Raw genomic sequence first — 24,977 nt, 5'->3', positions numbered from 1 at the left:
GAAAAAAATTTGAATAAGAATCAAGAAATATAAAATACTACAATAGAGCCCCGCAAAGTAAAGGGATGAGAAATGTCCGAAGTGCTTGAGAAACTATATAATATATGTATATTTTCTCTTCTCATTTACCTTGCCATTTTCCTCCTTCTTGCCCTCTTTTTTAGCATTACTCTACTTAATCAATAGCATATCATTGGCAGACAGTAAAATGCTTTCACAAAGTACTAGAGCTTTCAGGCAGAATCTTCTACGTTTACGTCAGTATGCGACATCTGTGCCTACTGGAAAGTATCCAGTAGGATCTGAGATTGCGAACTATGTCGTGGATAGGGTACAGCAAGTTCCCGAATTCAATATGATGGCTGTGGAATTAACACACAAGATCAGTGGATCGAAGCACTTACATATTGAGAGACAGGATAGAAATAATGTTTTTGGTGTTGTTGTTAAAACCAACTCTCCAGATGACTCTGGACTTCCTCACATGCTTGAGCACACAACCTTGTGTGGTTCCGATAAATTTCCAGTTAGAGACCCATTTTTCAAGATGCTTAATCGTAGTTTGGCCAATTTCATGAATGCCATGACGGGACATGATTATACCTACTTCCCATTCGCAACTACAAACAAAGTTGATTTTGAAAATCTCATGGATGTTTACCTTGATAGTGTTTTTCATCCTCTTTTGAACCATGAGGATTTTCGTCAGGAAGGCTGGCGTCTAGAACATACTGATATACATGACAAGAAATCACCACTGAAGTTCAAAGGTGTTGTTTACAACGAGATGAAGGGACAAATATCTGATCCCGCATATTACTTTTGGATCAATTTCCAGCAAAATATTTACCCATCATTGCATAATTCTGGTGGAAATCCGGCCGAAATTGTCAATAGTTACTATGATGATCTCTTAGATTTTCATTCCAGACAATATCACCCTTCTAATTGCTGGACTTACACGTATGGAAGTCTTCCGTTAGAAACATCGCTCGGAAAAATTGATAAGGCATTTGCAACATTTGGTAAAAGATATCGTAAAATGATGGTTAAGAACCCAATAAAACTTGATGAATGCAAGTATGTGGAAATTCCGGGACCAGTTGATCCGATGGTGCCTTCGGAAAAGCAGTATAAATCCTCTTTGACATGGTATGCCGGTAAACCTACGGATATCTATGAAAGTTTCAAAATAAAAATATTGTCTACTCTTCTCATGGATGGACACTCATCACCATTATATAAGGGTCTTATTGAACAAGGTCTTGGCACGTCATTTTCAGCAAATTCTGGAATGGATGCATTAGCTGCTGTTAACCTTTTTTCTGTTGGTCTAAATGGATTGACCAAAGATCAAGCAGCAAAACTTGAAGATACTGTACTTGACATTTTAAAGCAAGTACAGCAATCTGGTTTCCCTGAAAATAGAGTCAAGGGTATTTTGTATCAGTTGGATCTTGGCAGAAAGATTGAGAATGCCAATTTCGGCTTGAACCTGTTGAGCGCTTTGGCTCCTGGACTAGTCGATGGAATTGACCCATTAAGTGCCATTAAGTGGAGTGGGGTGTTAGATAAATTTAGAAAAGAGTATAAGGCGGATGGCAACAAAGTATTTGCTGATCTGATCCAGAAATACATGCTTGAAAGCCCATACTTCAAATATACCATGAGGCCAGATGCAAATGTTCCAGAGAGACTTGCACAAGCAGAAGAAAAATCCCTTAAGGAAAGGGAAGAACGTATGACTAGTGGAGATAAAGAGATAATTTACAATAAGGGTCTTGAGTTGGAAAAGTTCCAAAAGAACCAAAAGGAAGATCTCTCTTGCCTTCCAACGCTTCATAGTGGTGATATTGAACGTGAAGGGCACTTTCCTCGTATCAAGGAAACATTAAGACGCGGATTGTCAGTGCAGTCCAGGATTTCACCTAAAACAAATGGTGTTACCTATTTCCGCGCCCTAAAATCGCTTTCTGTCAAGGATATTCCAGAAAATCTTATTAAATACTTGCCATTATTTTCTACATGTTTGACAAATCTTGGTACCAAGGATAAATCAATATCAGAGATTGAGGATGAGGTTAAACTATACACCGCTGGCCTTGGTTCAACATCATTTGCTCACTCATCAGTTTTGGATCCTAATGATGTATTATTAAAATTCACCATTGACAGTGCATGCTTGGATAAAAATACTCCAAAAATGCTTTCAATCTGGGAGAACTTACTTCTCGAAACCAACTTCAGGAATATTGAAAAATTGAAAACATTGGTGAAATCACTTGTTAGTGATAATATCAGTGCCATTGTTTCTAGTGGCCACAGTTTTGCGTCATCGTACGCTAGCTCGAAACTCACTTCCTTGGGAAATGTTCAGGAATCTTTGACTGGTATTAAGCAGGTGAAATTTTTAAATAGTCTCTCGTCAATAATGGAAAACGGTGATATCGAGAAGGATGTTGTTCCAAAGCTTGAAGAGATTGCAGCACACGTGAGAAATGCTTCAAATTTCAAGTATGCGATAACCTGTGGAAGAGAAGCTTCGAAGGATAATGAAAAGGATATTCGCAGGTTTGATAAGACAATTTCTAGCAACAAAAAGTTTGAGCTCACTCCTTATGAGGCAAGTCATTCGAAAGATCCAGAGCTACCTTTGAAAAATTCGTTCGTTGAAATTCCAAGTCAGACGAACTTTGCATCCTCTGTCCTTAGGGGTAGTGATTATTGCTCAAAGGATGCCGCATCACTACAACTTCTTTCACAACTTCTAACCTTTAAATATTTACACAAGAACATTCGGGAACAGGGAGGTGCATACGGTGGTGGAGCAAGCTACGATGCTTTGAATGGATTGTTCTCATTCTATTCTTACAGAGATCCTAAACCATTTGAGTCAGAAAATAAGTTTGTTGCATCAACCGAATTTATTATGGATAATATTTCAACTGGTGAAATTACGAATCAAGACCTTGAACAAGCAAAGTTAACTATATTCCAAAAAATCGATGCTCCGGAAGCTGTTGGTGAGGAAGGTCTACCATATTTCAACTTTGATGTTGATGATGATGCTAGGCAAGAAAGAAGAGAAAATCTTCTCGATTGCTCTCTAGCAGACATTCAGAATGTGGCAAACGAGTATTTTGCATCTGATAAGGGAAGGGCAAATGTCATTATCGGAAGTGCTGACGCAAAAGCATCATCAGAAAACCAAAAGGATTGGGAATTCAGTAAGCTATGAATCCCATTTCAATACATATATGACTAATTGTATTTCGTTGTGTAGATTCTAAATCTTGTATATATATTAACATTTAATTTATCCTTAATGGAAGCAAGGTAAAATAAATTATTGAAATTAAGAACTCCAACTTATACAGAAATTTCTAATTTTAATTCATCCAGCTTAAAATATTTTTATCAAGTAAATTTGAAAAACAGGTGACGATGAAGGGTCGCGCCTTAATGTCTGATGGTGACCGATCAACGGTTCCTTATATCAGAAATACTTACCGATTAATCGGATTTCAAGAAGTGGCTCCGCCTATTTTTTTTCCCCCTTCGCGATACCCATGACCATATTAAACAAATTAAATGCGATAGTAACCCTATTTTCAGCATTCTCGATGTAATACTCCCGTTATCATAAATTAATCCCGCCCTGCATATTGTGTTATTTTTTATCGACTTTTCTGGCGTATAAATTAAAGAGGTTATCTTTTTTTATAATTGTTTGCAACTGGCCACAAATACACATTGGCTGACTGTTCTATTCGAAACATTAAGCAAAAAGTAATATTACAGCAATTAGAAACTAATCATGGGCAGCAAGGACAGAAAACCGATTGTTCCAGATGGTTGGGTTGCCGTCTGGGATGATAAGTATAATGGTATGTCATTTAGTTAATTCCAAAAGAGAGAAGGCAATTTATCTCTAATGTATTCAATACTAACAATTTCTTCTATAGAATGGTTTTACGTTAACAAACTTACAAATAAATCCCAATGGGATGCTCCAAAAGGGACTGTTATGACTCCAGCTGGATCTCAAGACAAGGCGGCCCTTGAAAAGGAGCAGTTGAAACAAAAGCAAGCCCAGAATGATGCACCGCCATCCTATGCTGCAGCCACTAGTAACCAAGTGCCTTATAACAATCAGCAACAGAAGCCCTACCAGCAGTATCAGCAATATGGACAGCAGCAGCAATATTATCAGCCGCAGCAACAGTATGCACAGCAGCAGCAGTATGCACAACAGCAGCAACAATCTAGCAGCAGTAAAAGAAGTGGAATGGGAGGATTGTTAGGAGGTGCTGCTTTAGGTACCGTTGGTGGTTTGTTATTAGGAAATGCTTTGTCTGGACCTTCACATATGTTTCAATCAGGTCCACCTCCACCGGATCAGGGTGGATTTTATGATCAAGGTGGTTTTGATAATGGAGGTTTTGATGGTGGTTTTGATGGTGGATTCGATGGCGGCTTCGATGGTGGCTTTTGACTTAAAGTGTTCCAGTTTCAAACCATCAGGAATATGTATTTTCTGAATTCCCTTTTTGTATACATTTACATCTTTTTACTAGAATATATTTCGCATCTTCAAAATTGCTCGTAAGTTCTTTGCTACTTATGTTCTATATCAATGTCCTGGGTTATGTGTCAATTTGTGTTTCCCAACATTGTTGTTGTGACTGAGTCCAAAACGGAAAAAGAAAATGTTTTAGTAAGGGTCCCCCACATTTTGACTTTGAGGTTACGTACGTGATTTTTTTTCTTTTGAATCAAACCTGCTTAAATTTTTTGGACTGTTCTTCTTGAAAGAGGTCTAGTAGTACCCTTGAGTCAGCACATATTAATTCCCAGTCTAAGCTACTTTGTTTTCGTTTGTAATAGAACATCTCACCAATAATAAAGATTTACGCAATTCTTTATTACAGGTATTGTTCAATATATTTGACAGCAAGGTCAAGGATACTGAACTTTCCTGTGTTCTTCGTGACACATATTTCGGATCTCTTAAATAATACGGAGTTCACGATTTAGTTGTCCCATTAATTTCCATCGTTTTTGGAAGCTTTTGATTATTGTGGAATTCAAACCGCAGTCTTGTGATTTCTCCCTTCGATGACAAAAGATGTTCCTGCTTCAAGACATTTGTTAGCAGGCTTTGCAGGTGGCTTAACATCTGCGGTGTGCCTACAACCATTGGATCTTATCAAAACTCGAGTTCAACAATCGCAGGGTAATTCCATAGTATCCGTGCTCAGGCAGATTTCTGGCATCAAAGAGCTTTGGCGGGGGACATTACCCAGTGCCGTTAGAACATCAGTAGGTACCGCTCTGTATTTGACATCACTCAACTTCATAAGGACAAAGATGGCGATACATCGATTGCATCAACATCCGGGACTGGCTGACCAACAATACGGAATTAAGACTTCTTCTAAACTTCCAAGGCTTCCTGCAGGTGACAATCTAATAGCAGGTATGATATCTAGGACAATAGTGGGCTTTATCACCATGCCTATAACTGTGATCAAGGTTCGGTTTGAATCCGATATGTATCACTATAACTCTCTTTGGGAAGGTGTGACCTTAATGTACAAGAAAGAGGGCTTTAGATCGTTTTTTACTGGATTTGGTGCAACCTGTATGAGAGATGCCCCTTATGCAGGCTTGTATATGGCATTTTACGAAAAAAACAAAATGTTATTACCTAGGCTTTTTCACACAAGGAGCGTAACCTCGGATAGCACATTATCACCAAGATCTCCGAGTATGATGACGGCATCAACATCAGCTGTTGTGAACTCTGTTTCGGCAATTTTTGCGGCCTTTTTTGCAACAGCAATTACCGGACCATTCGATACCATTAAGACCAACATGCAGCTAAACCCTACAAAATATAAAACGTTCATCCAGTCTACCGTTACATTGGCAAGTAGGGGTTGGTTGCGCTTGTTCGATGGTCTTTCTTTGCGGCTTCTGAGAAAGGCTGGAAGTGCCGGGATTGCTTGGTGTATATATGAGCAGATTGTAAGATTATAAATTTGGGGTTGAGTTCCATTTAGACACAATCCTGCCATTTCTTGTATATATATATACAGACTGGATTAAAGGTACCATAGTACATGTATACATATTACTATAGTCACAAAATTGGTATTAATCGTCAAATTTTATGGACTTCCAATGATTAAATGCCTTCTCCGATATCACAAAACCAGGATTTAATCCATCCAATCCAGAAAACTTCATAATGCTTAAGGCCGCTATGGCAAGCATGCTATGAACCGGATCAGGAGTATCCTCTTCCATATTTGTTTTAGTAAAGCCTCCAAGTAGGTCATTCTGTGTTTGATTTAACAAAAAGTTTTGAAGGGCTGAGAAATCAACAAGCTTTTCCTTACCCAGCAATTTTAAAGATCCCACACACCAAAACGCGTAACATGTATCTGCATATTTATTAGGACGACCATTAAACCCACCATTGTCATCTTCGTCTGCATATTCGTTTTCACTTAGTTCTCTTGCTCTATACTTATTATAGCAAACCTGCCGATGTACTAAAAAATCTACTGTGTCGGAAAAATTGTCAGAATCTAATTTGTTGACGAAATAGAGTGTGCATAATGCACAAAACGTAAGACCTGAATGAGACTCTCCGAATTTATCCATCCCAAAACCTCCATCATAAGTTTTCAAACTATTCACATATTCATATAACTTATTAACATCAATATCCATCCCTTTCGTTCCGTCCCATTTCAACAAGGATCTCACCATGGTGGCCAGCATACAAATTCGGGTATCACTTTCTCCAAAAGGCTTTTGCAAACTCATGTCCAAGCATTGAGCAAAAGAGCCATCTTCACGTTGACATTTAATGACATACCTCATCACTTTTTTCCTATTTATATTGGTCAAGTTATCTCCTAGTGTGATTAAAGATAAAATTGCGAATGTAGTTGCGCTCAAGTCAGGCGGATCATAAAGGCCAGTATTTTCATATATGACGGAACCCCTAAACCCAAAATAAGCCTCGGTCTCAAAAGCATGTGAATAAATCCAACGTCGAAAATCATTGATGTCGTTCTTAGTGTATGTGTTTTCTAGTTCCTTCAGTAAATCCACTCCAGTCAAGCAGAAGTATACGAATGCCATCATATTCGATGTCTCATCTTCATATTGTTCAGGGAGAATGCCCAAACAGCGTTTAAAAAACGAGGCATGCTTTTTTCTATAAAATTCATTTTTCATAGCTATTCAGCAGGTGAGTTGCTTCCATGTATTAGGCTTTGCAGGTTATGATGGTATACAACTAGAAAAGATGTGTTTTATACACGGTTCTTCAAACTAATAGGAATGATTTTATATAGTGCATTCTTTTTTTTCTTTCTTTCTCACTGCCCTCCCTAGCATTTTCGCTCTTACAATTCTTATCGAGTTTACAATATTGAATGGAGCACGAATTCAAATATTGAAGCTAATAAAAAGATAAATCCAGGCAACATATTATTGAGAGTCAAAAAAATGAAAAAAGAATAAAAGATAGGATACCTCAACTAATGCGTTGCTAAGGAAAGGATCCATTATGGTAAAGAAAATAAAATGTACACTTCAAGCAAGCACAACCTGGTACGTCGAAATCTCGAAAGCCTTCGAAGAAATACTAAAGCTATTGGTATTTTTGTCAAATGTAATATCCTCTAAGGCATCTTCCAGAATATTTGTTTTAAGTACTTTCTTAATTGGATGGCCAATGGTAATTTTAGCCTTGGACACACCACCCAAGGATTCGTATAATCTCAAAACTAGTGTTTGTGAGCCATTGAACTTCACTGGAAGACTATTGATAAGACTTCCATCGCCGTCAACATCAAAATCATCTTCACCTCTCTTGACATTAGAGAGTATTATGTTCTTATCACCTTCGATTGTCACCAAGTTCGACATTTGTGAAAGTATACTCTCTTTAGAATGCAACGGAAGTCTGCAAGCCTTATCCAATCTATCGTTGAATTCCCATCCAGCACGGACAGTCTTATAGCCAAGTGGTCCTGCATGTGGCATCAAAGCATAACTAAATGTATGTTTACCAATATCAGCTGTAGGATCGGGGTATTTAGGTGCACGCAACAACGATAGTGTTATCACATTTGTATGAACATTTCCACCATACTTGTTGTTATTCAAAAGAGAGACACCATAGTTAAAGTCGGAAAAGTCGATGAACTTATGGCAACAACACTCAAATTTAGCAATATCCCAGTTTGTATTGTAATGTGTAGGTCTCTTCGTGATACCAAATTGTGTTTCATAATTGGCATATTCCTGCGAAACTGTCACAGGGAACTGGACCTTGAGGAATTTGTAAGTTTCATCCCAGTCCACGTTACAATCAAACTTAAGCATAGGTGGCACATCTGTGTCATCTCCCGCAGCTAACGATATAACAGTGGTAATCTTACTTGTTTTGGAAAGCTGGTGTGAAACCTCCAAGGAGGAGACGAGAGGACCAGATTCTAAAATCCTGATGCTGCTTGCCTTCTCCACATATTTGAATTTGCCCAAGGAGAACAACTCAGTATCCCAGGCCTGAAAGTTCAATGGAGTATCCGAATACATGACAAATTGGTTTCCTCCCTTCATCTTACTTGTATCAATTATCTCACGATGTTCGAATAAATCCACTAAACTTTTAACAATTCCATTTTCATCAATCACAGCTCTCAAGAGACCGTTTTCAAGAATATATGAGCCATTGGCATTTTGTGATATTTTCGATGCATATTTAGGTATTTGCTTAATTGGAAGCATAACCAGATCACCAGTAAATGCTAAGTATTTGCCATTTTGAGAATAACCTTGCAATGAATGTGGAATCGAATCGACAGGTAAAATAGTCGTTCTGTTCCATGGGAGCGTGTTTATTTTCATCAAAGTAGCAGAATCTGAAGCAGTGTTTTCAGCATTGTTGACAGATAAGAAAATTTCTTTAATTATTGAACGCTCTTTTTCAATAACCTTTGTTAATAAAGGCCAAACATCGTTGTGATAAACTTTCTGAATACATGAGCCAGGTAAAACATCATGAAATTGGCACAAACATATATCAGCCCAAATATTCTCAATTTTTGCATGAGGATACTTGTAAGTCTTGTTTACAATAGAAGCAGCACTAGCAAGCACTTCGATATCCCTGACTAACTTTTCTGATGTACGCATTAGATCCTTAACTTTTGCTTGAGTGGTATATGTTCCCCTGTGATATTCAAGATACAATTCGCCTCGCCAGCACGGAAGTTTCTTTCCATCATCTGTATCATCACGTAACTTATCAAAAAATTGTTTAACAGTACACCCCATATCAACGGTTGGAGTGGTACCTCCCGCATGATCGGCCAAACCACGAACTCTTCTCAATTGCTCAACCATTTCTGGCGTTGGTCCTCCTCCACCATCACCTTTACCATACAAAAGCATTCCCATCTGATCATTGTACAAGTTTTTGTGATTTTGAACAGACCGCATAACATCTCCGTAGTGTGCTGCAGCAGTATAAGTATTGTCAGGAGGCATGTGCACCATAACTTGAGAATAATCTAAACCAACCCAGTTAAAAGAACTGTCTGGGAAGACATCAACATTATTCCAAGAGAGTTTTTGCGTCAAAAAATTAGGCATGCATGCCAATCTACAGAGTTGTGGAATTTGATTCGAATAGCCAAAAGAATCTGGAAGCCAGTATATATCGCTTCTGAAGCCAAAAAGTTGTTCATAATATCTTTGGCCGAGAATGAACTGTCTGGCAAGACCTTCTCCACTTGGAACATTAGTATCATTTTCAACCCATGCGCCACCTAGTGGTATAAATCTGCCTCCCTTAATTGCCTTCAAAACTTCTTTAAATAAGTCTGGATAATAATCCTCAAGCCATTTGAAATGAATAGCAGCAGAGGCAACAAAAACGTACTCAGGATACTTCTCAATTAATCGCAATTGGGATGACCAGCTTCTGGCAATTTTTGTTTTCGTGGTTGCGAAATCCCAGAGCCAGGCGGTATCTATGTGGCAATTACCAATTGCATACACAGTATTAATCTTCTGTAATGATTTCTCTTTAAAAACTTTCTCTGAGTCAACATTCGGCCCCAAGAACTCTTGAGCAATTTCACGACACTGTAACACGGTTGAAGGATCCTCAGGATCAAAAGTATCCATAATACGATTGCATATTTCACGCGCCTTAAATTTCTGCGGAGAGCTGCCTTCCCTTGAACAATCACTCAAAATCCAAAAGTCGTAATATAAGGCATGAGCCTGCAAATTTGGGACTTGGATTTCGCACTTCTTGATATCATAAATCGGCTTGGTAGTACCAAACATACCATTGCAACCCATTTCAAGGTAGAACGTATACTCTCTTCCTGATTCGTACCATTCGTTAGGAATAATGAATTCTATTCTTTCACCATCACCTGTTAATCCCTGAAGCGGCTTTCCATCTTTGTTAAAGACCATACCCTCGCATCCGGCATCCCAAACTAACCATATCTCCTTTTCATTGATAAAACTTTCTGGAACTTTCATTTGAACCTGAAACCAGTGAGAAGACCAGGCAGGGCCAAATGTATCATGTGCATTGAATAATTTGAACTCTGAAAGTTTGGAGGGAACAACATCCTTAAAGAGAGGCTTTGATAAACCTGGTGCAGCCCAATGCTTCAATACCAAATAGCTGGTATTAACAGAGGCAACATCATCATCGGCTGAAGGTTTGGCTTTGAGCTGCAATGTTTCCTTAGTATATAACTTTGGAAGCATCAAATCTTTGTAATGACCATTCTCATCGATAAATTGTCTTAATCTATCTTGATAAATGGAGTCAATTGGCTTAAATGTCAATTCGGAGGTCCTCTGGGGATAACTTGTTTTCCCCGAACCTGCTGCAAAAGAAGGCATGTTCAATTGGACTTTTTGCTACAAGGATCAAAATGACAGCAACAAAAAGCTTTATTTACTGACGTGATATATTATATTAATTTGAATTGATTGTTTTAAAGTTTGCTTGGATCGTAAACGCAATTGAGAAATATGGCTTACTTTTATATTGCGTGCGGGGAAACAGATAGCCGTAGAAAAAATAATTAGAAGTTCGTATACTTATTCCAAAGCATAACTCCAGTAGAAAAAAAAATTACAACTCTGCATATTTGTTTTCTCTGACCTAAACGAAAACATAGTAACCACACGTAATTATTATTGGTGTCGTCCCAGTCTTGAAGACTTGGAAGCGATAGATATAATTTATTTCCTTTCGCATATAAAATAAAATTCCATACAATGTTAATTTGTTTTCTTGCACGTTGCCAAGTCTATATTAACCTTCCCACAATGTGATTTCGAGTTTATGAAGCAAATTATTTTTAAAAGCAATAGTTTCAGTAAATTAGTTTAGCTGTAATTGAGTTGCACTTTATGAGATAGCTGTATGAAATTCATCCATGCATGCTGCAATAGTACGCATGTGTCCTCAGGATTTCACGCAACATAAACTAATTTAAACATAGGCTTACATCTCAATTAACTTTTGTGTGTAAGTTTGTGTAATATTCTTTTCTTCATTGGTGCAACTCTTCAATTTAGAGGACTACCTTCCATCCATGAATCTAAGCAAGCTAATACCAATATTTACACTTGCGAATAATATACATTATTTAGCTTAATCTAAGAATCCAATATTACAAAAGAATAAGCCAGCAAATAAATTGAGATATTATTAAACCAGAGATTCTTATTTTATATTTCCCATAAATCCCCTTTCGTTATCCCAACTCTCGTGATATATATCAAAAAAAAAAAAAAGCTGCACGATTTACAGCTCAATAAAGAAAGTAAGTCCTGGATAGTGAATACCGAAGAAGGCATACCGTCCACTGCTCAGAAGATCTGAGTCGGTCTAAAAGTCATAAGCAAAGTTGTTTTCAAATTTATATGTGAAGTCTCTTTATTCCCCAATCTTAAAAAAAATGGTATCAACAATTACCTAACTAAAGGTTATAACAGCGCTACCAGAAACAACGGTAACAGTACAACCATCGTCACTGTCCCCAGAAAATGAACCATCGGAATATGAGCATTCACCATCAACCTCTGATCCGTCGGCCGCGGTGATTTCTACATTGAAATTAGCCGAGTTCTTATTGTTTGGGTTTGGTATCAAAGAAATGTATGCCTTTCCGTCGGTGTAACCAGCGCCAATAACGAGAGGGGCATAATTTCCAACACCTTTGGAGGCAGAACCCCAAATGCAACCATTGTCGACGGAAACGCCGGCGTTGTTAACATAGAATTGAGCCGATGTCTTTTTTCCTTGCCATTGATAATATGTATCTTCATCGATAGTTGTTAGTGGCGATGACGAGCCAGCTTCAAGAACAGTAGGAACAACCATGTTTTCCGAACCTGGATAATCAGTCTGGCAAATTGCCACATCCTTATCTAGAGAAGATTTCACAGTAGTTGAGTTCTCTCCCCATGCACAAAGATTGTCGGCATCGGTGTTGGTTCTGTACAAATATCCACCCTTGCAATACAAGCCACCAACTGATCTACCATCGCTTGGTTGGTCTGAAGGCCATTGAGTCTTAGCCATACCTGGTTGGCATGCATAAGAGCAGTACTCACCATCTTCACAAGAAGATGATGTGTCTCCATTGGCATCCATAATTGAAGCCCATCCACCAAGTCCTAACCAACTTAGAGAAATAACACCGTTTCCACTAGGGAAATCAGAGCAAGCAATCTTTCCATCTTCGAAACTTCCAGAGGGCGACTCGTATGCATCCAAATCACCGGAAACTATTTTCTTGACTGACACCGATTTCTCGCTGCTGTGTGGAGAGTGTTTGTGCTTCTGTGTGCTCTTTGAAACGGGAGCCGCGTAGGCGCATGCCACCAATAGAAGTGATGAGAAAATATTTAAAAGCTTCATTATATTAATAAGTTTTGGTGCTCGAAGGAGTGAATATAAAGAGAAAAACTCTGAAGAAAGAATGAAAGAGTGAATAAGTTTGACCTAGTTAAAAGAATGCGATTAGTGAAATAACCTGTATTTTCAGTTTGTTGTTTTACTGATAAAAAGGAGTGAATATGGTTATCACTAGAGTTAGTTATTTGAAAAAGTCAAAGCTTAAACAGAGGGAGAAAGAATCTAAAAGCCCAATGATATCGGCGCGGACGCACTTGTGTAAGTCCTTTTCTCTGAAGGCGATGCATATAGTATTTATAAGTTCCAACTTATGCATATGCGAATTACTGCCTTGTGACCTATCGATCCCTCAACTTTCCCAATTATAGTGCATTATCCGGCATTACTGCAGACCCTTTATTTACCTATTGCCGCATAGGACGCAAAAGTAAGCAAAAAAAATTTGACTGTGGTTTGTTCGCTATGCTGCATCCCGAAAAATTTTTTGGCTCCTCAATAAAAGCAGCGTGCAATAACAAATTATTTACAATGCATTATTCCCAGTCTAACAGCCCAGGCCGCTCTTTTCTTTTTAACACAGCTATTCGCTTAAGAGTGGTGGGAAGGCATGAGGGCTGCCCTGAATTTCAAGAAGGTCAACGCCTAATTATCATTAACATTAACATGGTTGTTATTTTAAGACCCCTTTTAATTTCATGGTTGTTAACAACACAGCAATTTCTGCAATGGCTTCCAATCTAAAATGTGTTTAATTCGTTGAACATTGGACAAAATACTTAGAGCCCGTACAGTGATCCTTCGCCACCAGTTCCCAATTTTTTCTAGCTCGGTCAAAATATTTCTTTGCTTATATTTGAGCCGTTTCATTTTACCCTAAATGGTAAATCGTATGTAAGTCATATGATAGATCAGGAAATAATTGAACAGGAAAAAAATTCTCTCTACTCTATTTTGCAGATGAATGCAGATTGCATAAAAAAGATGAGGTCAGACATTGCTTGCCTTTCAAAGGAAACTTTCAGAGTTTTGACATGGCCTCGATGTAATAGCAAAAAGATATAACAATGCGGCGAATAAATAGAGACGTTCAACTTGGACAATAACATTTCCGATACGCATTTTTCAACACCAAATTATTACGTAAGGATTGTTGAAATTTATATTGTTATTAAATATTGGATGTTCGAGATTTTTTCGACCTTGTCAAAATAAGGTCGTGTGTGTATTAATTGAATATTGAAAAGTACAGCCAAACAAACAAACGCTACAAAATACAATAAAGGAATTGGATAAAGATTTTGTCTTCAAAGAGAGATTCAATTCAGATGATTTGTGGAGATTGAAGGCACAATTGTGAGTTGTGAAATTTTCTATCGGCAAACCGGACTTCTTTCTCAATTTTGTGGAATAGTGTCCCGTAGTAGAGAAGGAAGGGCTTAGTGCAGAACAAACATAATCTCAATCTCACTGGAGAAATTCTAGATTCATTTTATAATCCAACGGCAACGGCACAGTTTCTCCAGCCGTTTTATTTTTGCCTTTTTTTTTTTAACTCCCCATTCCTTATCCCTTTCGTTTCTTTATAGTTTTGTGAGCATAGAATTTTAGATTTTGAAGGGCTGTTGTACTACTATAGTGTGTCGGAGATTATATTCTTAATGTCGAAATTAATCGTGGAATGAATCGGCGGTAAAATTTTTCCCCTTATCGCTGGCGCTGGGACTCGCTTTAGTAAATAAAAACTAAATGTGTAAATTTGGTGTACGGATTACGCTTACAAGATTCCAAATTCTTGTCTTCGTATTTGAATTCAACGAGCTTAATAATACCAAATAATAGGGAAAACCCATCGTGAATAAGATTACATATATGAAAATAACAAAAACTATCACGGCTCTTATAAATTGAATAAGTAGAAAGAAGTGATAACGAGGTTTGCTTTTAGAAATAATTTACTGCTTGTAATAGAGCTTCCGATAACCCTATGCTTTACCGCTCTGCTACGTAGCCAAGGAAACTTTATTTAATAAAATTTTATAATATTCAAGTATATATCTTCTCTCCTTCATTATCTATTTTACTCAAACTCTTAATATTCCCTTATCAATTATTCTTTGAGCTATTTCTTATTTTATACTTAAAAGCACAGTGGTGGCATGTTGACGATATTCATCGGAATGTAATCAACAAACCACCTCTATTCAATTAATATTGTAATAACAAAGTTGTGGTACTATCTGAACACTGAAAACAGTCCGTCAATACATACCGCTTATGTCACGAATCCTTATGCTCAAATTATGTTTAACTTTAATTATAAAAATCTATCAAAAATAGACAAAGAAAATTAATTTTCCACCGGATAATATTCAACTATATAACATATAAACAACTAAGCTACAGGAATTTATGCCAATTTCTATATAATACTGGGCAATAAATATCAGGACTACTACAAAACGTAGATGATCGGTGTTTTTGAGTGTTGACATGGTATGACATAATACCATGTTATTTGATGCCAATTCAAGAACGTTTGCTTTCAAATCATGTATTTTTATTAAAAGCACTTGCAGCTGTTGAGAATACTCTTGACATATGAGTGTTACTTTCAAATGTATTTATGTAAAGAAGACGTACATCTAAAAAAGGATTCTTTGTTCTCAAAAGGGAACAGCCACGAAACTTTAATTTTTTATTTTTTGAATTTTTTTTGAATTGAGATCGTCCAAGCTGGCTGAAGGATAATAGAATATAATATCTACATTGTGATATTAAGTGCTGATAAGATTGCACGAAATTGCATTAATTTCCTCTACCTCAAGAATCATTTTTATCGTCGTCTATATAAAATTTCATAATAAAAAGTAGTACACCATCCGCTACTTATGAATCATCACCTCAAGTATCAATGGCGGTCACGATCGGGAAAAGAAATGGGGGAACCGACAAGCCAGTTTCAAAATAGTGCGTTGGCGAAGATTGCTGATACTCCAATAAAATGCACACCAAACTATTCAATTCTAGATGTCGCAAAGCTAATGAATGCAAAGAGAGCACACTGCATTATTGTTATAGATTCGGCCACTTCGAAAATGGTAGGACTAGTTACTGCAAAGGACATGGCATTCAGAGTTGCGGCACCCGACTTGGATACGATGTGCTCTGTTACAAGTATTATGACAACAGACCCTTACTTCATGCCACTATCAACGTCAGCAAATGAAGCCTTGCGATTAATGGTTACAAAGAAAATAAGACACCTACCTTTAATTGATTCTACTACTGGAGTTGTTGTCAAGCTTCTCAACATTACGAAGTGCTTTTATCATGCTATGATTCGTTTGGAAAAGATGGCCGACGGAGCGCGACGACTACAATGTACATTTGAAAACCTTAACGAGTATGATTTAGGTAGTGATTATGGCATGGTACGACCTTTACCAAGTATGCAAGTTGATCCACTCGCACCAACTAATGAAGAGCTGTTCGATCGCAACATACGCCAGAGAAAAATGAGGATTGCAAACGATATTAAAAGATTGATAAGCATCATGAAACAACCGGAATTGGCGAGTTTGGTCACGGATAAATATTTTCATCTGGCACGCTGTGCTACCTTACCACCGTCAGCATCAATACTTGAAGCGGCTCAAATGCTGAAGGCGAAAAATCTAACGGCAGCTCTTATTTGCAATGCTCCCAGTTTGAAAGAATCAAACAAGAGCACTGATACTATTATGAAATCAGATGTTATAGGAATTATAACAACCAAGGATATACTTTTTAGGGTTCTCGCAAATAATTATGATTTAAAAAGTATGAAAGTTGCACGTATTATGACTCCTCGCCCAAATTTTGCACAGGAGACCATGGGGATCCAATCGGCATTAAGACTCATGTATGAAGGCAAGTTTCTTAATCTACCGATTGTAAATGGTGAGGGGGAAATCACAGGGTTGGCAAATGTTCTTAACTTGACAAATGCTTTGCTTAAGGCTCTTGACCTCTCCACTGTTGAATCTACAAGCTTCCCTTCTAAAGAATTATCAGATGCTTCGCATTTTGATATTGAAAATAGTTCCACTTCAAATGAGGAAAGCATTGGTCCAGCATGGAATAAATTTTGGGGCTCTTTGGAGGAGCCGCTGAAGTCAATTAATTCCAGCGAAAAACCTTCCAGAAGAAGCTCATATACAAAATCACGAAGTAACTTGTCAAGCGAATGGCGATCGACAACAAATTTCAGAACCAATTCTAATACTTCAACAACGCCGCTACCATCATTAACAAGCATACAAGATAAAAGGATTCCAAAGTCCATGTCATATGGTTCTCTTTTGAGTTCAACATTGCCTCAGCCTGTACTAATGGATTTTCCAGGAAGTGTAGACCAATCTAAGGTGGCAATTGGAAATCAAAAAGCATATTCAACCTCAAATTTCCATTCTAGAGAGATTAAATTTAAATTAAGGGTTAAAGAGTCTTTAAATCTTGATCTAGACGGAAAAATTTACAGAGTGAAGATCGTTGTTGATAAAAAGGGTAGTGATCAAGATCTCCTTTCCATAATAAAGCATAAAATCTACATGAAATTGGATTTGCAACGACTGCCAAATAGTATTTTTGATCTTTCTTACATAGATAATGATGGCGATCTGATAGCGTTGGATAAAAATGATGATCTCGAAGCTGCATTAGAATCTCAACCGAAAAAATTGCTTTTTATCTTAGAAATCAAGGAAAAGACACCAGATGATGATGATAGATTATGTGACAAAGAAGACCATGCTTTTGCAACTGATTTAACTGTTGGAAGTACGATAATAATTGCATCCTCATTGATTTTCGCTGGAATTTTGCTCTCTCGTCTCTGGACATCACAGAATAGGCAATAATGAATTTTAAAATTTTGTATGCTTAACATGGCTGTAGTTTGAACACCAAAGTAAATAAAAGAAGTACGCAATAATTTTTAAGATATGCATGTTTAGACAGAGTGATACAGACTACTACGCAATGATTACCCGTAAAGTTGTTATTAATAGCAGCTGCTAAAGCACTCTTGATTCGTTTCCTAGTTAGGAAAGCAGTGACTACAGGACTTTCTTTTTCCCTTCCCGCCGTTACAAAATTTCTCTTACGCCCACGCCCAGGAAAAAAAAAGAAAAATAAAAAAAAATAAAAAAAAAAATTCTTGCTAGCTTTTTAAGCCTAATCTTATATAGTTCTTTTATTCATCGTAAGACACTCACTCCATCAAAATTTACAAGTTAAAGTTACATTTCGTAAATAGTTCGTTTTACAAAATATCAATCATGAACTTTGATCCTGAAAGCCCATTTGGGCAGCAGTTAAATGCTCAAGTCACAGAAAAGCTCAGAAGTATGAATCTTACCGATGATCCATCTTATGTGGCCGAGTTCTTACTAGTTCTGATTTCTAATAACAGGACGGCAGAGGAAATTATGACGGAATTCAACTCACTATTTGGAAATGCAATCAACATAAATTTTGTTAATGAAGTTTTGGATGAAGTGAAGCATTATCAGCAGGGTGCTGAGCAAGGCTTTAATGGCCAGCAGCAGACACACCAACAGCAACAAGAGGCACAACAACAACAAGCACAGCAACAGCAACAACAAGCACAGCAACAGCAAGCACCACAGCAACATCAACAATCATCAATTCAGCAACAGACTACGATAGCACCGCAAGCACAGTCTCAGCCTGAATTTTTGCCTCAGCAACCAGCAGCACCAATAAAGTCAGCATTTACACAGTCGGCATTTCAAAATCATGGAGTAGATCAGACTGTAAACAAGGCAAATGGTACCCAGCAGGTTCACTTTGATGATAGTGGTTCGACTGCTATGGAAGGCATAGTTCATGGTTCCATTCCCACGGGACCCCACATTACGAGTGCCTTTGGAAAAGGTTCTACGGTTCATAGGGGTGTCTCAAAAGGTGGAAATACGAAGAACAAGAAATCTTTTGCGCTTAGAAACCAAAGGAACTTTCATCAGTTGATGGAAAAGTCTTTGGAAAATGGTTCCCAGAGTATGCAATTTGTTCCCAGAAAACCTATTGGAAGGTGCAAGAAATTCCCTCATTGCCACGACCGCAATTGCCGGTATGCGCACCCTGCGAAAATCTGTTTTGCCTATCCAAACTGCCCAAATCCGCCTGGAACATGCAACTATCTACATCCAGGGGAAGACGATGCTCTAATGGCTGAACTCGAAAAGACAAGGCAAGAAAGAAGAGCTCACAAGTTCGAAAGAAGCAATAACATCGTCAAGCAGGTGTCAAAACAAGTAGAGCAGCATTTACTACAGAAAACTAATGGAATTACCTTGTGTAAATTTGGTGCAGTGTGCCAAAGAGAGATGTGTCCTTTTGGTCATCCAACTCCCGCTAATAAAGATGCTAAAGTGCTGACACTAGAGTGGTGCCCTGCAAACAAGAATTGCATCGACCCATCATGTACAAAAGCACACTCATCTCCTAATTATAAGCCACCCGAAGGGGGAGATTCTATGCAAGAGGGTTCCCAGAGATCTCTGGAACAATGCAAATTCGGTAGACATTGCAAGAATCCAAGATGTCTCAAGAGACACGCCACAACAAATGTTCTGTGCAGGGATGGTGCCGATTGCAAGAGGATCGATTGCTATTTCCAGCATCCTATTGATGAACCATGCAAGTTTGGCGCGAACTGCAAAAACGCAAACTGCCCATTCCAGCATCCTGAGGATCGTAATTTGAACGGGGGCAGGAATATGGTTTGGGTTAAGGATCAAAATGGAAATGGTGACGGTCAGAATACAGATCAACGGCAGTTTGCTGTTCCAGATGATCAGGTGATGGAACAGGCCCCTCCTCAACAGGTGTGACGCCCATGATATTGATAAGTTATTTCATAATGGTGTCTGATTCCGTCTTTTCGTGTCTTTTTATATACTTTCGTGCTTCTATTGCTTTTGATCTGGCCCTTTTTTGTGGGCCGGTGCTCTCACTGTATAGTTATTTTTTAATGTCAATAGTTCCATTTTTTTCGTCTCTGTGCACTTCATCGTCACAGAAGACATCCATCCCAACTTCAAGATATGCCAGTAGAAAATACGGTAGAATAAAAATAGTACTACAATTAAAACAACTTGGTGAACAAACAACTGCATCCGTTATTACAATATATAAAAATAATATAAGAAATGATCGCGCACAGAAGGTACCCAAATTATTATTAATTAACACTCGCTAACTCGGACAAAACTTAGTTTAGTTTCTCTTCTTGTTGCCCAAAGCCTCATCAGCATAGACATCCAATGGGGAGTCGGTCAAAGCGAACTCCTTCCACAAGTTAGGAGTCAAGAAACCGTAAGTGTTACCAAGGGCAGCGAAAGTGGCCTTCAAGGTGTTCTCAAGAGTTCTGGTAGAACCGGAAGATGTAGTGTAAACATCCTCGATACCAGCGAACTGCAACATGGTCTTGACAGCTGGAGAAGCAACAATACCAGAACCTCTTGGGGCTGGGATCAATCTGACAGTGACAGAACCACATTTACCAGAAGTCTTGTTGGCGATAGAGTGTGGGGCCCCCAAGTTAGAACCCCAGTAACCTCTTCTGACTGGAATAATGGCCAACTTGGCAATGATGATGGCACCTCTGATAGCTGTGGCCAACTCCTTGGCAGCCTTGATACCAAGACCAACATGACCGTTGGAGTCACCAACCACCATGACAACCTTCATTCTGGTTCTCTGACCAGCTCTGGTCTGCTTCTGGACAGACAAGACCTTCATGACCTTCTCGTCCAAACCTGGCAACAAAGTGTCAATGATCTGGTACTCCTTAACTGGCAAAGAGTGCAAGTACACTTCCTCAACGGAAGTGATCTTACCAGACTTCACAAGTCTTCCCAACTTGGTGACTGGGGCCCAAACCTTCTCATCGTTTCCTCTTCTTCCTCTACCTCTTCTGCCACCTCTTCCACCTCTTCCTCCTCTTCCTCCTCTACCTCTTGGAGCTCCTCTTGGTCCGCCTCTTGATGCTGCTGCTGGTGCGCCTGACATGATTATATTTTAGCAAGAAAAATTAATAAAAACTTTGAAATCGTCGGGATATTACGTGGAAAGCCGGGGGTGTTGGTTTTCAATCGACGTGAGTTGGAGAAAGAAGACCTTCAAGAATGATAGAGTTGGGTGTGAAGCTAGGGTAGTCTCAACTCACTATGTATTTTGGTACGAAAAAAAAATTTCACTTCAGCAAAATCACCAATTTTTCGCATCAACACAACCCTTCTTTTCATCACGTGATGCAAATATCAATATAGTTTTCCCGCCATCTCATCGTATTAATGTATTGAGACAGGAAATAAAATTCGTATGGATTCACTACGAAGGAAATTTGGTCGAAGAGATGTGTGAATTCGCCATGATTTGAACTACTTTAAACCCCGCCCTTCACATCCAAATTTATTTATGTCAACAGAGGTACTTCGTAATCAAATTGTAATAAATTACACATTTAAAATTTCGCAGGTGATTTTGATTGCACATTGATGACAGGATATCTCAGTTCTTGCTAATTTAATTCAAGATTAATAATTTGAGTGTAGCGTTGCAATTTCACCTACTCTCGAGGCAGTTTACCGGAATAGGTCAAAACTTTTCAAGTTCAAAGAAAGGGCAGAGGAATATGAAAAATGATAATAATAAAATACCTACGAGAATGGCCACATACATACACACCTGCATAACGTGCTTTGCAAGTACTCAATCTATTTAGTCATGTTTTAATTCTCACCATTTCATCTCATCTAAGATGTAGCAAAATACATATGTACTCGGACACAGATGACAAATAGACGAAAAAAATGCTCTCCGACATTTTTGCTTTGAAAGGCAAGGTAAAAAAATTCGTCGACAGTTTAAATCATTTCACGTGATTTGAAGTCGCGGTTTCGGCCTATGCTCCACTTCAGGTTTTAGATTCCTAAAAGTTAATCATCGATGGACACGTGTAGAAAAGATGGCTGTGTGGCAGACAACGGGGAATAAATAAGATATTACTACGCAGTCTGGAAAAACCCTTTTGTATCCTACTAAAGGAGTAATGTGCATTGGGAGTTGGACCAGCTCGGAAAGTGGAACGTGATGCGTTGTCGAGAATACTCTGCACTGTTTCCTGCTTTTTTGCTCCATCTGCGATTTTGTGGTAACAATAGAAATACTCGCTCTAATATTTAGTGGAGTACGGAGATTGGCGAATGAAGAAAAGAAAAATAGCGTGGTCATTCGGACTCAGTCCAAATATCCTCGCGCTAATGCTAATGAAAGTCTCGCTCTTTGGTTCTTAATTCTAGAGATATAAACTCGTTCGTTGAGTTTTTAAGGTACCAAAATTGGCAATTCACTTGGGAACATCGCTTCGGTGATCAAAGTGTACCGCCTTATATTTCCCAGGAATGTTCGGAAATACCAAGAGAAGAGAATTGGTACCGGTGTGTCAATAGTTCTACAATAGGGCCTCAAAAAATTTTCAGTCCTGTTTAGATGCCCCTATTTACACATTCAGTATGACGCCTTCTCTATTCGCGTTCTGACTCTTTTTTTCATTTCAATATAATGTAATTACTTCAGATGAATTTTTTTTTTCAGAGCTACGTTATATAAATATATCGAAGCTCCTACTCCGAAATGATTTGGTCTTTCTATCAATTGTCCAAGTCACATAAAATAGCCTTCTTATATTTAAGAAAATTCTGCCAGATATTCTAAAGCGCTTAAGATTGAAAAGTAGCGAGATATCATATCAATTAATATATACACAAATATGTCATCCCCAGTACCAATTTCACAATTGAGCAGATCGCTTAAACAAACATCCTTGTCCCCAAAGAAGGAGGTCTCTACTTCTCCAACATCGACGTATCTTGATAGTGCTCCAAGACCAAGAGCAACTACCTTTGACAGATCTAAGAAGGCATTGAAACCTTTCTCCACTGGTGATATTAAGATGCTAATTTTGGAAAATATTAACCAGACCGCACTTGATACTTTCCATGACAAGGGCTATCAGGTTGAGTTTTACAAGACCTCTCTGCCCGAGGATGTGTTGATCGAGAAGATCAAGGATGTGCAGGTGATTGGTGTGAGATCAAAGACAAAGTTGACCGCAAAGGTTCTTTCGCACGCCAAGAATTTGATTGCTATTGGTTGCTTCTGTATCGGTACTAACCAGGTCGATCTAGAGTATGCTGCAGACCATGGTATTTGCGTGTTTAACTCACCATTCTGTAACTCTCGTTCTGTTGCTGAGATGACGTTGGCCGAGGTTATTGGCCTATCCCGTCAACTCGGGGACCGTGTTATGGAGATGCACCAGGGCGTTTGGAACAAGAAATCGGCCAAGTGCTGGGAAGTCAGAGGTAAAACTCTTGGTATTGTCGGATACGGTCACATTGGTTCACAGTTGTCTGTGCTGGCTGAGGCATTAGGTATGCGTGTGCTTTATTATGATATATTGTCATTGATGGCCCTTGGTAATTCCGAGCAAGTCGCCACATTGGATGAGGTTTTGGGCGAGTCTGATTTTGTGACTTTGCATGTTCCTGAGACTCCAGAAACCAGAAAGATGATCTCGACTGCCCAGATTGCTATGATGAAGGATGGCGCTTACCTTTTGAACAACTGCAGAGGTTCTGTTGTCGATATTCCTGCATTGGTCGAGGCATTAAAGCTTGGAAAATTGGCAGGTGCTGCATTGGACGTGTATCCAGCTGAGCCAAGGAAAAATGGTCCAGACTTCAAGGGTGATCTTTTCCCAGAGCTGGAGGAGTTGAAATCAATGAAGAATGTTATTTTGACTCCACACATCGGTGGTTCTACCGAAGAGGCACAGTCGGCTATCGGAATTGAGGTCAGTAATGCTTTGAGCAATTACATTAATGAAGGAACCTCTACTGGTGCTGTTAACTTCCCAGAGGTTGCACTTAGAGGACTCGACTGGGATCAGCAGAATGCTGTTAGAATCTTGTATATTCATCAGAATGTTCCGGGTGTGTTGAGAACAGTTAATCAGATCTTGTCTGATCACAACATTGAGAAGCAGTTCTCCGACTCTCGTGGCAATGTTGCTTACCTTATGGCTGATATTTCTAACGTTAATTTAGATGACATCAAGAGTATTTACGAGAAGTTGGAAAACACGCCTTACAGAATCATCACCAGATTACTCTATTAAATGATCGCAGCCACAGATTTTGCCGTGTAAGCATGACTATTGGTCGATTGATTAATTAGATCTTCATACATTTCTTACTGCACGAACTTATTTTCAGATTCCTTGTATTCAACATACTCGGCAACTTACATTTAATGATGAGCATGCATTTTTTTCAGACACTGCTTCATTCTTAATATTTCTTTTTCTTCACCTTTATGTTTATTTCGTTTGTTATCGCTTGGTGTTATTCGTCATTTCTGATATCTTTTGCTTTTATTTGAAGACAAGAAGTTGATCCTTGTTTTCACGCTGCATACGCCTTTTGGGAGAGATGAATAGCCATCCTTGCTTTTCCTCTATCTTCTTTTTTTTTACTTTATTTTTATACAGTTGTTTTGAGGTGGGTTCTAGTTAGTTTGCTTTTCAGTTTTCAACAAAACTTGTTATTTATCCTTGCTGGTAGAATCGTAGGTCATTTTCATATATATGTCTTAATGACATTGCCTATGTGTATACCACATAAGTTAAAAATAATCCTTTACCGTGTTTTCAGCTTCTATTTTTTTTTTGTGTTGACACTTCGCGGACCGCTAGTTTTTTTCAGCGATGTCGATTTCACTTTTTTTTGCCCTCTCTATTTTTGAATGTAGCAGTCTCGCTTCCTCTTATTTTTTTTTCTTTGGTTTACTCTGGATAAAATACATGTATCCCTCTACAAACTATTAACACAATCACCGCATCATCACATCTATTTTTTTC

General features: G+C 38.4%; 10 protein-coding genes across 10 annotated transcripts; 6 read left to right on the top strand and 4 right to left on the bottom strand.

The window, feature by feature from the left end:
• Positions 1-208: 208 nt before the first annotated feature.
• BRETT_003201 (uncharacterized protein) lies at positions 209-3,238 on the top strand (the record flags this gene model as incomplete). Its single annotated transcript, XM_041281713.1, has 1 exon — positions 209-3,238. One exon carries the CDS (start codon positions 209-211, stop codon positions 3,236-3,238), a length of 3,030 nt encoding a protein of 1,009 aa, XP_041139504.1.
• A 579-nt stretch (positions 3,239-3,817) lies between these two features.
• Positions 3,818-4,495, top strand: BRETT_003200 (uncharacterized protein; the record flags this gene model as incomplete). Its single annotated transcript, XM_041281712.1, has 2 exons — positions 3,818-3,887; positions 3,966-4,495. The coding sequence occupies 2 exons, from the start codon at positions 3,818-3,820 to the stop codon at positions 4,493-4,495; spliced, it is 600 nt and encodes a 199-aa protein (XP_041139503.1).
• Positions 4,496-5,118: 623 nt separating this feature from the next.
• BRETT_003199 (uncharacterized protein) lies at positions 5,119-6,042 on the top strand (the record flags this gene model as incomplete). Its single annotated transcript, XM_041281711.1, has 1 exon — positions 5,119-6,042. The coding sequence occupies one exon, from the start codon at positions 5,119-5,121 to the stop codon at positions 6,040-6,042; it is 924 nt and encodes a 307-aa protein (XP_041139502.1).
• Positions 6,043-6,159: 117 nt separating this feature from the next.
• BRETT_003198 (uncharacterized protein) lies at positions 6,160-7,254 on the bottom strand (the record flags this gene model as incomplete). The annotated part of the gene is made up of 1 exon (XM_041281710.1): positions 6,160-7,254. The coding sequence occupies one exon, from the start codon at positions 7,252-7,254 to the stop codon at positions 6,160-6,162; it is 1,095 nt and encodes a 364-aa protein (XP_041139501.1).
• A 360-nt stretch (positions 7,255-7,614) lies between these two features.
• Positions 7,615-10,959, bottom strand: BRETT_003197 (uncharacterized protein; the record flags this gene model as incomplete). The annotated part of the gene is made up of 1 exon (XM_041281709.1): positions 7,615-10,959. One exon carries the CDS (start codon positions 10,957-10,959, stop codon positions 7,615-7,617), a length of 3,345 nt encoding a protein of 1,114 aa, XP_041139500.1.
• A 1,084-nt stretch (positions 10,960-12,043) lies between these two features.
• Positions 12,044-12,991, bottom strand: UTH1 (SUN protein uth1; the record flags this gene model as incomplete). Its single annotated transcript, XM_041281708.1, has 1 exon — positions 12,044-12,991. The coding sequence occupies one exon, from the start codon at positions 12,989-12,991 to the stop codon at positions 12,044-12,046; it is 948 nt and encodes a 315-aa protein (XP_041139499.1).
• Positions 12,992-15,924: 2,933 nt separating this feature from the next.
• On the top strand, positions 15,925-17,886 carry BRETT_003195 (uncharacterized protein; the record flags this gene model as incomplete). The annotated part of the gene is made up of 1 exon (XM_041281707.1): positions 15,925-17,886. The coding sequence occupies one exon, from the start codon at positions 15,925-15,927 to the stop codon at positions 17,884-17,886; it is 1,962 nt and encodes a 653-aa protein (XP_041139498.1).
• Positions 17,887-18,306: 420 nt separating this feature from the next.
• On the top strand, positions 18,307-19,884 carry BRETT_003194 (uncharacterized protein; the record flags this gene model as incomplete). The annotated part of the gene is made up of 1 exon (XM_041281706.1): positions 18,307-19,884. One exon carries the CDS (start codon positions 18,307-18,309, stop codon positions 19,882-19,884), a length of 1,578 nt encoding a protein of 525 aa, XP_041139497.1.
• A 385-nt stretch (positions 19,885-20,269) lies between these two features.
• RPS2 (40S ribosomal protein) lies at positions 20,270-21,064 on the bottom strand (the record flags this gene model as incomplete). Its single annotated transcript, XM_041281705.1, has 1 exon — positions 20,270-21,064. The coding sequence occupies one exon, from the start codon at positions 21,062-21,064 to the stop codon at positions 20,270-20,272; it is 795 nt and encodes a 264-aa protein (XP_041139496.1).
• A 1,762-nt stretch (positions 21,065-22,826) lies between these two features.
• Positions 22,827-24,236, top strand: SER33 (D-3-phosphoglycerate dehydrogenase 2; the record flags this gene model as incomplete). The annotated part of the gene is made up of 1 exon (XM_041281704.1): positions 22,827-24,236. One exon carries the CDS (start codon positions 22,827-22,829, stop codon positions 24,234-24,236), a length of 1,410 nt encoding a protein of 469 aa, XP_041139495.1.
• Between the last annotated feature and the right edge of the window lie 741 nt (positions 24,237-24,977).

This window comes from Brettanomyces bruxellensis, chromosome 9 (genome assembly GCF_011074885.1).
Source record: "Brettanomyces bruxellensis chromosome 9, complete sequence".
Lineage (NCBI taxonomy): Eukaryota > Fungi > Ascomycota > Pichiomycetes > Pichiales > Pichiaceae > Brettanomyces > Brettanomyces bruxellensis.
This window is presented reverse-complemented; position numbering and strand designations above follow the sequence as displayed.